Source organism: Erpetoichthys calabaricus, chromosome 10, assembly GCF_900747795.2.
Source record: "Erpetoichthys calabaricus chromosome 10, fErpCal1.3, whole genome shotgun sequence".
NCBI lineage: Eukaryota > Metazoa > Chordata > Cladistia > Polypteriformes > Polypteridae > Erpetoichthys > Erpetoichthys calabaricus.
This window is the reverse complement of record NC_041403.2, coordinates 118,555,421-118,568,022: the sequence shown is the minus strand read 5'-3', so window position 1 is coordinate 118,568,022 and position 12,602 is coordinate 118,555,421. Positions and strand designations below refer to the sequence as shown.

General features: G+C 39.1%; 1 protein-coding gene across 2 annotated transcripts in view; it reads left to right on the top strand.

The window, feature by feature from the left end:
* The window catches only part of si:ch211-253b8.5 (dysbindin), a 50,929-nt gene extending 38,618 nt beyond the window's left edge, over positions 1-12,311 (top strand). For both annotated transcript variants that reach the window (XM_028811806.2, XM_028811807.2), the window contains exons 2-4: positions 4,466-4,615; positions 8,107-8,250; positions 11,793-12,311. In XM_028811806.2, the coding sequence (XP_028667639.1) occupies positions 4,466-4,615; positions 8,107-8,250; positions 11,793-12,037 (539 nt within the window). In that variant the 3' untranslated portion in view covers positions 12,038-12,311. The remainder of the gene's footprint in view (positions 1-4,465; positions 4,616-8,106; positions 8,251-11,792) is intronic.
* The last annotated feature ends 291 nt before the right edge of the window (positions 12,312-12,602 follow it).

The window sequence follows — 12,602 nt, the reverse complement described above, 5'->3', positions numbered from 1 at the left end:
TCTTGTGACAGTACCAGGGTGAGGACACAATTCCCATTAGGTGAAGACAGAAAGAGTGCACACAGTATTTAAATAGTAGCCCCAGTAAATCAAGATCTTACGTAAGACTGCCAAAAGAGTCTAGCTGCAGTGTTTTTTTTCTCAATCACTTTTTAATAACAATTTCATTGCCTCAGTTACAGCTTTTCACTTTTTAATAACAATTTCATTGCCTCAGTTACAGCTTTTCACTTTTTAATAACAATTTCATTGCCTCAGTTACAGCTTTTCCCTAAGAGTATATCCTTCTGTCTCATTGTGATTGTGTTTAGACATGTTCCATTTCCAAAAGAAATATTTCTGTTATGTATTTTCATAAGGACCCTTTCCTGAAAAATACAGGGGTTTGGTAGGAAAGTAGAGTGCTGCCAATCCTTTAAGGAGCAATGTTTATTTCTTTCGATATTTCAAAAAGCGTTACATTCCACAAAACCTTTTTAGTGATTTTCACTATTGTGAAATCACACACTAAACAATTTTGCAAAACTTTAATGCAAAAGAAAACTTGGCTGTTTCACTCATTACAAATTATTATATTTTGTGATGTTACATTGCACATAACCTATGGAATGTGATTCTGGCCACTTTAGGTGTCGGTGTGGTGTGTACGGGTCAAGCGTGCAAAAAGTTACTTCACTGTAGTGTGTACACCGTGATGAAAAGTCTGAAATGAACTTATTACAATACATTTATTTGTTAAAGCAAATGACGTAATTAGTAACTTTACTTTTTGTTGCTGGTAGACATTTATTCATCTCAGTTTTTTGATGAAGGAGTTGTAATTTTAGGCTATGATGTCTACATGGAGCAATTTTAAATCAGCTTTGAGCCATATTTATAACATTACCCAATCCCGCTCTTCTGCTGTCTCCTGTAATACAGAGTTGTGAGCCAAGCCTTCCCCTACCTCTCGAGACCTGCTGAGACCCCCCACTCTCCTGACAGTAAATGCTTGTCATGGTGAAATGAATGTGTGTATGCAAGCATGCCCTGTGAAATAGTGGCACCCATCCAGGCTTGGTTTTCAGGCTGATTTCCCCCAAGGCACCCTGAATATACTCTTGTAGCCAACATCTCTGAAATGGAAAAAAAAAGGTTAAGGATACAGATGGATGGATAACTTCTATTTGCATTTGCATGTCTATTGAAATTGCATGCATTATACATTTATGAGAAGGCGTTTGTAGGTATTTCTTAAATCACAACACCAAGCCATTCAGCCAATAAACTTAGGTTGTAATGACTCCCAACTTTGAATTTTTCAGTATATAAATACAGTCCTTTCATTGTTTTATCTGCAAAAAGTCATTCAGTGGCCGGTGATGTCCACATTTTGATTTTAGTCTACTAATGATGCCATTGGTGGGTGAGAGTGCAGTTTTCTTTTTCGTGGATAGGACGGAAATAACAGATGTAATCTTTGTTGTCAGGCAAATGTTGAATAGGTATAATTTGATAGGAAATATGGTGCATTTGTTCATCTTGAGAAGGCATTTAACATGGTGCAACATGAGGAAGTGGGTGTACGGTAGGGAAGATATGTGTGGATTGTTAGTGTCTGTTGTGTTGTCAGTGTACAGGGAAGCCAGAACAGTAGTTGGGGATACTGCAGGTTTTTGTGGGGCTGCACTGGGGATCCATTCTTAGCTTTTTGTACTAGTGGTGGAGGTGGATACCAAATAATTGTATTACCATGGGAACTCATGCATGCAGATAATGATGACAAAACGTGAAACTGAAGACTCAATGTAAATCCAGGAAAGATCAAGTGGATGGGAGTAAAGAGGCAGAGAGCATAGAAGAAGTGGATGCATGGCCATGAGGTATATAGAGTAGAAGTATTTGTAGAAATCCAATGAATGATGTAGTGATATGGAGAGTAGGCTGCAGGTGGCAGTTGTGAACTTAATTTGTAGAAAGTATGAGAGAGGGGTACAGAATTCTAACATAGTAAGGGCAAATTTAGATATTAGCAATTGAGTTGTTTTAGAGAAACTGTACATGTGTATATATAATCTCCAACCTGCTTACTTTGAGTCAGGGACCAGCCAATATTTATACAGTGTCAAATGTGCATACATACACATATACAATATAATCAAGTGCACATCATGTTCACTGTATGTATATCCATCATTTGCCATGCCTACAGTACGTAATCCAGTTAAGAGTTGTGGTATACATTGTATGCACACAGTGAACATTTTATGAAATGCGTATGCTTCTTAATGCCAGTAAACTACTCTTCCAAACTCATTATATACAAGATATGGGATGCAGACATTGTCAAGAGGTTAGTTGTTCAACCAAATACAGATTAAATTTCCCTTCCACAGTGTAAACAACCAACACCAGACTATTTTTGGTCAAAATCTTGTTTTGTTTGCTTTAGGAATCATTTTTAGAGTTTATTATTAAGACTATAGAGTTTATTTGGATTTATCATTAGTATAAAGATACTATTTTTATTTTATTTGGAAACTGTAGATAAGGAATAGGTACCGTTCTTATTTCTTTTTTGGACACAGAACAGTAAGTGGCTTTTAAGTTACCCTGACTATAACGTAAGCAGACAACTGCCATTAGTCACAGCATCATATCGGCCGGAGGCTCTTACATAAGTTCCATTCTTCCTGCTGTCTCTTCCCTGAAGGTACAGTTTCATCTCAGTACCTTAATTTAATTGGAAGCTAGCCTCCCAGTTTTTGCTATCCTTGCACATTTATTCTTTGACAGGAGCTTGGGCAACAGGGCACATACAATTGTACTGGCTAAAAATAGAAGAGCATAATGTGAAAGCCATTGAACCTTCACACCCCTTTGAAAAAGGTGTAGGTCCTTAAGGGAATGTCAATGACACACTGCTAGATAATGTTATTTGCCTTAACTGGAGGGCATCAATTACACTTCCCATACTGTATTTTGTTCTTCTGTCCCAGATTGGTGTAAGGGTTGTGAGTTCTGAGTAGATATCAGAGCTGTCATGTCACTTTGAGCATTCAATTACTTTTTGTATTTCAGGAGAAAGAAGTTCTTCTTTTGCACAGACAAAATATATTTTTTTTTACCACAGTACAATAAAGAGACTGATTATGTTAGAGGAAATATTAGTTGTGTACATGATCATAAGTCAATACTCCCTCAGGTAATCTTTCCTAATTTAGCCCATCATAAGGCCCTAATCTGTTTCGAATAAGCTCTCCTTGCAGAAACATGAGCTCTTCTCTATCCAATGTAGCTACATCCCAACATGCATTCTGTCTGTTTATTGGATGTGGTGGACGCTGCCGACAATAAGCTGAGGTGCCTGTGTGAATGAAGTGCATACGAATGTTGGTGGGAGCAGTACTTGTGTTAGTACACATGAAGGAAAGTATGAATATACTGTAGGAATCAACAAGTGTGATGGAGTGAAGGAGTAGATAAAAGAAAACAGTGGAGGAGTGATCACAGTCAGTGTTTTTGTGCAATGAAAAGAGAAAAGATGAGCTGGGTGACATTTGAGGGGTACTAATATTAAGTCACGAGTAAATGCATGAGTTAAAAGTATAAAAAGAGGCAGTGTGCAAGAAGCTATGCTGAATGACTGTGTGTGTCAGTGTGAGAAACGGACCAAAGGGTGTGACTATGGAGTGGAGAGTAAGTGGGAGTGAAAATGCATGTGTGTGTGTGTGAGGAAGACTGCCCCTAAGTGTGAGAGTCTGCTAGCCTTTGAGTGTTAGTATAGGAGTACCTGTGTCTGTGTGTTCATGTGAGTGTGTCCATAAATTGAGTGTGAATGTGTGAGTGTGTGGCAGCTTCTCTTTCCTGCCTACTGTGCCAAATCCTCCTCCGCTGCTAAGCAGCTGGGCTTTCTGGGAAAATGTCCTAATTTGGCCAATGAATGTACACACATTCCTCTGGGATGAAACACTGTGTACTGCTGAAGTTGGAGAAGGAGCTGAAAACCATTTGCTGGCACAAGACGGGGTCCTTGATCCTCTTTTGGAACAAAGTAACTGCCCAATTATTAAACTGGAAGTACTGAAATATTGATGATTTGAGGTTTACCTCATTCATGTATTGGTAGGGCCTACTTTCCACTGTCCTTATGGCATTTTGCACAATTCAATAAGACTTTTATTTTATATACACTTTGCACATGGGTTTATCTTATGATTCTACAGTATGAAACATGGTCAGACTACAGACTACAGATTACCAGTTTCAGTCCCTGCATGTGGTGACAAGCTAGCAGGGACTGAAACCGGTAATCTTTTGGATTTCTGCCGAGCTCCTTAACCAGAATGCTAACTGTACAGTCAGGTGGTGGTGGTGACTGAAAGTTGCAGTGCATCATTTGAATTCCAATATGTAGCCTAGCAGAGTTACAGATGTCTCCCAGCATTCTCAATCTGACTGTTCCTTTTCATATATTGATCTCCAGCTGAAAATGAGCATGGGCAGCGGGCACTAGACATTGAGACCACACAGCCACTGAAGTTCCGTGAGAGGCAACGATTCTTCGAGGAGGTTTTCCAGCATGATATGGATATCTACTTGTCAGCCGCGCATTTGCAGATTGAGCACAGGAGACGTGAGTAATGAATGCATTTCTTCATACATGTCCCAGCATCAGTTATATATTCAGATCCTGTGGTGACAGGTTGGTCAAGTTTTATTTTTCTATGATACTTTTTGCGGCTTTACATGGTGCAATACAGCACACATTGACAGGGGCACATAGTTACATACACACTTGATGGAGAGGTTAAGTGACTCACATTGAGTCAGGGCAGTAAACTTAAATTTCAGCCTTGACAATTTCTGGAGCAACTGCCTTTGCCATAAGGCTGCACTGATGTGTGAAATATATTTTTGGCCTGATTAAATAAACATTTTTTACAAGGTAGTGTCCTTCTCTTCTACACATTCATTATTAAATACAGTGCCATTGTGATCTCTAATGCACAAAAAAGTAAATTGTTTCAAATAAGTGTCCTTGCATTAAAAAAAGATCACATACACTCTATTTGTCAACCATTTATCATTTGCTAAGTTACCTGAGAGCCTCTGGATGTCCCAGAAAATGTATAAAACACGGTAAAGCTTCATTATGAATTGGACACCCGTCTGTCATTGTTCAGGCAAATTCCCAAGCAGGCATGTAACTCCTGAAGGGATTCAGTGAAGGACATGCAAAGGTGAATGGCACAGGTACATGAAGGCATGAGGTCCTAGAAGCACTTTACTTCCATCTGCTGGCCATTCTGTTACTGAACCAAACTGCTCTTTTTAACAGCCTAGTGTACTCAAAAATGACATGATTGACACAAATGGTTTCTTCCATGCAAAGTATAACATGTCAAAATTGGAATGATTGCTTGAAAAACTGTCTTCCTGCACCCCCGTCATCACTGCACAAAGCAATGAGTAACAGAATAAAGGAGTACTGGAGCTTGGTACAGAAAAGCTGGCCAATAGGATTTTGAAGGGAACAGACGGATGCTGAACACTTGGCACACTGGTATCTGCATCATTCACAATGAAGAATAAAAAATAAAATTACATATCAATTATCTGTTTTATGCTATTATATTTATATCTAGACACTTGCACACTTTCATACCACCCATGTGCATATTTTTCAGATTGTATAATGTGCAAGAGGGATCACTCTCACCCACTCTCATCTGTTCCAGCTTCCTCTGCCTATACTTACTTTAGGTATATTAACAGAATATATTTGATTTTATGCAGCATGGCGGCAGAGTGGTAGGGCTGCTGCCTCACAAAAAGGAGACTGGGGTTCACGTCAAGGGTGCTTCCTGGGAGGAGTTTGGGTTTCTTCCCGTGTTTTTATGGATTTGCTCTGGTTTATTCTTATAGTTCAAAGACATGCTGTTTAGTTGGCTTGGCAATGCTAAATTGGCCCTGACTGTGTTTGTACGTGCACCTTTACCTTGTTATTTGTTGGCACCCTGTCCAGAGGTTGTTCCTGCCTTGCACCCATTGCTTGCTGGGATAGGCTTCAGCTTCTCTGTGATACAGCTCTGAATAAGCAGATTAAGAAAATGGATAAATAGTTAACTTTTGCTGTTTTCTAAGAATGATACACCTGGACAGTCCCACCTCCAATATTGCTCACCTTAATTGTGTCTTTTCATTTTTACACTTACATGCGATTTAAACTCCATGCAAGATTTCATATAATTTTCTTGACTTTCTGTCACAAGTATGTTAGATTTAAGTTAAAAATAGTATGAAGTGCACTGCAACAAAATATTAGTTGCAAACAGAAGTGTTCATAAAAGCTAACATACAGAATACGGGATACACATCAGAAAGTACAGATGTTGTAACAAATGCCACAAATGGAGTCTCCCCACTACTTCCCTTTGGTTCATGAAAAAAGCACCATCTCTGCAGGTGGTGGCTTGAAGGCCTATTGCATGATCTGCCAGTCTTCTGGGTATTGTTCCTCAGCCTACAAGATCCTTCCCCTAATCATTGATCCCAGTATTGTACCAAAGTCACATTATTACAGACATGTGCTGTAACATCTTGGACAGTTCGCCAGGATTAATGAATGAAGAGTCACCTGTTAAACTCACTAAATTGTTCAGTTGTTTCATCTTGTCAAGAAATATTTGCATATTTGGTCCTGCTGATATCCATGCAGCTTTTGCTACTGTTTTGCCACAAAATGTAAAAGTAGTTATCTAAAGCAATGAGAAAAATAGACGTACAATAACCAGATGCATACATTAGCAATCTATTCATCTGTCTATTTCATGAGCCCTCATATTTCAAATCAGGGTTGTGGGGAGCTTACGCCTGTCATGGCAGCATTTGATGCAGGGCAAATATGAACCCTTGATGGGTGGTAGTCCTCACAGTACATGATCACACACCACCTTGTCTTTCCTGACTTCACAGTTCCTCCAGGCACATGGAAAGAGTGATGAGCAAAGACATTTGATCCCACAATATAAAAGCTTGAAGAGAATGGGTGTGTTCTGCTGGGAAAGACAAATCCTGATAGTGTGCTTACTGTGTAATCAGACCTAGTGCTGGTTAATTGTATCAAGTTAGGCAGGAAAGTGGTGAGGTTGTTATAACAATAAAGGAGCAAAACCTGAAATATTACTATATCAAGTAGCCACTGTCTAGCACTGTTGCAAATCAGGCTGCCTTGCTTTATTACACAACCTTGTTTTAAAACTTGAACTTGCACCCTTTTATAGGGAGTCATTTTTTAAGTAATTAATAAAAACACAATGCCATAAGCTGGCAGATTGTATCCCAATTTTAAAACAAACACTTGTCAGTTGTTGTCCAGACATATTCAGAAAAACACCCCCATTTGCTGACAGTGATCGGTGAAAACAAACTTCTGCAATAAACTTTGAACAAAACTGAAGTTTAACATTCACATCGTGTGGCTTTACAAATGAAGTGATCTCATCCCACAGCTTTTTTGCTTTTTCAGTTTGCGTCATGCCATACAAGAGGGTTTATCTCTATTCCAAGCCTGCTAAGCTTCTTTACACAGTCACAAGTCTGCCTGTGCACTCTTTTTTCTTGTCACCAGTGGTAATCTGCTGCCATGCAGTGGCTGTACTTTCTTTTGCTGGACAGGTGCAAACACATCTAGCCTGCTTCTTGTTTTGTAAAATCCAGTTCAGGGTCATAGGGTTGGAGCTTACTTACTATGGCAGCACTGGGCAGAAGATAATGACCACCTCTGAATAAGATGCCAGTCCATTGCAAGACCCACTCATGGATACACCCACAGTCACACACACACACACACACCCACAGTCACACACACACACACACACACACACACACACACGGTGGCCAGTTTAGAGTTCCCAATTATCCTAATCTGCAGATCTTTGGGAAGTGGAAGAAAAATACAAAGACCAATATAAAGGGCTAAAATGACTTTTAAATGTACAGATTGTATTTTAACTTGTTCAGTGTCAGTCTGACAGGGGGTTTCTTAAGTTTGTCCAACAGAGTGTGGAAAAAAAAACAGAACTACCTTTTCCCTGTAGAACACTTGTTTGGTCTTTTTTGTAGCTCCTATTGGCAGTATATCCTCCATGGAAGTCAACGTGGACATGCTCGAGCAGATGGAGCTGATGGACATTTCAGACCAGGAGGCTCTAGATGTGTTCCTCAGCTCCAGTGCAGATGAAGGAGGCATCGGTTCTCTACTTACAGGTAACTCAGACTGTCAAAAATATAACACCTCACAATATGAAAATCGTGGTAAAAAAAGAAAATCTGGTGTTGTCCAGATACACATTTTAAACTAATTTGTGGCTCGAGTCTAGAAAAGGGGTTTCAAAAGTTTAAGGTAAGTCCTCCTCAAAAATGTTGTATCATCTGGTGAAGATGCATCATTTGTATAAACACAATGCTGCAAACCAGAGCATGAACTTGGATCTTGGTTATTGCTAATTTCTGTCACATAGCATGATTTTGGATAGTAGTAGACTCATTAATCCAAGCAAATGCTTAACTATGGCAGACTATTAACATATACAGTATGTGATCAAATGTCATGTGATATCTCTAGGGGAAAGGTTTCCCACTATGTGAATATATAAAGGAACCCCTCCACAGTCCATGTTCTTTACCCTCCTGTACATTTTCTGCAGTCTTGACAGAGGTGCTTGTTTTTTAACTTAATTATTAAAGAAATAATTTTTGCTGCCAGAGCTTTACACTGCTGGTATTTTTTAAAGCATAACATAACATTAAGATGCCATTTTAAAAACAGCATTGTATGTTTTTGTGAAGTAAAAATATTTTAGTAGTGCTTGAATTTCTTAATCATGATGTAAAACAAGTTAGCATTTTTTAAGGAACATAAGAACATTAGAACACTCTAGAGGAGAACAGGCCATTCAGCCCAACAAAGCTCGCCAGTCCTATCCACTTATTTCTTCCAAAAAAAACATCAAGTCAAGTTTTGAAAGTCCCTAAAGTCTTACTGTCTACCACACTACTTGGTAGCTTATTCCAAGTGTCTATCATTCTTTGTGTAAAGGAAAACTTCCTAATGTTTGTGTGAAACTTACCTGTAACAAGTTTGTGTCCACTTGTTCTTGATGAACTCATTTTAAAATAACAGTCTCGATCCACTGGACTAATTTCCTTTACACTTCAGTCATGTCACCTCTTAATCTTCTTTTGCTTAAACTGTATAGGCTCAGCTTTTTGGATTTGTACTGTACATATCAAGAGACCTATATAACCTAATATTCTGTTTGCCTTCTTAATGGCTGGAAGTTGATAGCTTATTGTCCACTATGACTCCTAAATCTTTCACATAAGGTGTACTCTCGATTTTCCGACCACCCATTGTGTATTCAAACCTAACATTTTTACTTCCTATGTGTAATACTTTACATCTACTGACATTCAATTTCATCTGCCACAAATTTGCCCAAGTCTGTATGCTATCCAAGTCCTTCTGTAATTATATAACGGATTCCAAATTATCTGCTAATCCACCTATCTTAGTATCATCTTCAAACTTATCCAGCTTGTTACTTACATTCCTATCTAAATCATTTATACACTGTATATTAAAAATAGCAGCAACTCTAGCGCTAACCCCTGTGGAACACCACTCTTAACATCAGCCAGTTCTGATGAGGTTCCTTGCACCATCACCTTCTGCTTCCTGTGTCTGAGCCAATTCTGCACCCATCTAAAAACATCACCCTGAACTCGCACTTCATTTAGTTTGGCGCCAACGTCTCATGTGGCACCTTATCAAATGCTTGTAAAGTGTTATCTGCTTTAAAACGAGAAGTTTGGTGCTCTTGCTGTAGCTTTATCTTTAGTGACGTAGGGATTTTGCTGCCATTTTATAATTATTTTCAGTCACATGTGGTGTATAGTGGTCAGGGCTTTGCACCTAAGAATTCAAACCCTGAGGGTGAGTGTTCAAATCCCACTATTGACACTGTGTGACCATGAGCAAGTCACTTCACCTGCCTGTGCTTCAATTGGAAAAACAAAAGAAATGTAACCCGTTGTATCTCCAGTCTTATAAGTCTCCTAGTAGACAGAGAGAGAGATGCACGATGTGCAGCCCACTTACTATTGGGAGGTGTATAGGGTGAAGAAAGTAGAACTTCATTTTTGCTCTCTTTTGCAAAAATCCGTAAGTCACAATCCCCACATGGCTTGGATTAAAGAGGTTGGAAGGGAGCTGTTGCCTCGGACCCTACAGTATGTGAGTAGTGGGAGACTTCAAATTGGCATGGGTGGGGACATAAAGAGTAGAGCATGTACCACATATGTACCAAATGGCAGCTGCTTATGTTGTATACACTGATCAAGGATGTAATTACATTAATATACATCTACTTTTATGCAACAATTGAATAACATTTTGTGTTATGTTTATTTAATAACTGCATGAGGTAATTTGAAGAGAAACTTGAACATTTTATTTGATTTTTTTAAGGAAGTCAACCTTGTCTGGAATGCTGTGGACATCCAAGTGCCTCCTGGCATCACTATCTTTGAAAGCCATTGGTCTAGAGAATAAAATGTCTCTGTAGCTTATGAAAGTGATATAATAGGCATCTTTTCTGGGGTGCTTATTGCTCAGTGGCCTATACAAGAGTTACAGTGAACAACAAATACCAGGAATTTGATGCACATCCTGGTTGTCATTGATGGTGCTGCCTGCCTTGACAACCCAATACTTGACTTTCCAGTCAGGGAGACAGGAACTAGATCTCCTCACCTTACTAAAACTGTTATGTGAACATCCAAATTTACCAGCAGATGTTATTCTGTTCCCAAGAATTAAGAGAAGAACCTATTTTACACTCATTTCCGTGTGAGAGCAAAAGCAATTTGTTAATTGTGGAAGATTCTGCTCTGCTCTGCTCTAAAATAAATGTTTAAACAAAGCCTAGTTCACCTGTGGCCTTGATACAGCTTAGTTTTTCATTTAAAATGATGGGTCTGCATATTCACCTTGTGAACTCTCTGACCACTTCATCGTGCTTCCATTTTTGCCTTCACTCCTTCTCACCCCCTTATTCAGAGAGTCCTGGCAGGAGGCATCCATACATTTCCTATCTTGCGATAACGAGTAAAGCAACTTTGGAGCCAGTCTGCGGATTGGGAGAAGTTCTGTGAAGATCTTGAGCTATCAGAACATACTGCTCTCTTTTTGACCCTGGTTCTAATGCACCACAGAGAATGGTTTTGTATTTAAACATTCAACTTGCCATTCATGTCTAAGGGAGGTTTGTTTTTCACCACAGAGAAGAGCATCTTAGTGCTTCACCAACTGACCATCTAGGGGCTTGCAGCAGAATAGCTGGCACCAGGTCAGGCTCCTTAGGTAATTCCCTTAGTCTGCTGCTGCATAGAATCTCCTTATGGGACCAAACTATACACATTGGAATTTCAGCTCACCACTATCACCCTATCAAATATTTATTTTTCAGAATTGGTTTTCCTTTCTCTAGTATTTAGCTCTTTATATGCATCATGTCCCTTTATTGTGCCATTCTCTTCAGATGTGTTCCTTCTACCTCCCTTCACCAGCATAACAACTGGCTAGAATACTTCAATACTTCAAGTAATTGTAATAACTGTAGTGTGACAAATATAGCAGCCCATCAATAAATTATAACTATGAGAACATATTACTCCTGAATGGGCCTGTATTTTGTCAAATTTTGCATGTATTTCTTTTTTTCACGCATGTTATGTCTCCCTTCCAGATGATGAAGATGATGATGTGTACAAAGATGAACTCACACTGCAGGTCCCAAGCCCCCATGAGATCAAGTCACGCATGTCTTCCACTTCATCAGCCTCCACAGACCCATATAGCCTGGAAACAAATGAGGATGGGGTAGAGACTCCTACTGTCCAGTCAGATGAAGAGGATGCACAGGAGGACACTGACCTGCAGAGTGGTCAAGCAAAAGCTCAGGAGAACAGTTCACCAGCAAATGAAACATAGCAGGATCTCCCGAAATCCTGCGGCATCAGTATGCTAGCCACATTGTCCAACAGCCTTTATATGCAAGAATATTATTGTTGTACTTGGAATTGGGCTGCAATTTGAGCAGTAATGCTGGCTTGGCTGCACTGCGGAGAGCTTTGCTGGATTCAGTCCTGGGCAGTTCATACAAGATGAAAGTATTTCATATGTTTATCTTTCTACCTTATGGAATTATACCCCACTCTTGCGCCTGTGCAGCAGTAAATCATTAAATGCCTGTGATCATTAATAACGCTTCCTATGATGCAAATTTTCATGTCCTCCAATGGTAAAACTCGTTTGACTGGTGTTTTTTCTCTCATTTTCTTATTATTCTGAATAAACTAAATAAAAAACACACTGAAATACAATCCCGAAACAGGGCAAAATACCATATATGGGTTTAAAATTTTAAAAGTGGACAAAAGTACACATGCAGAATTAAAGCAGCCTTACTTATATAAAAGATGACATTTTAGAAAATAAGATGAAACATAATGTAACTGATCATAAGAATATTTCTTTTGATAGCACATAATTTTAT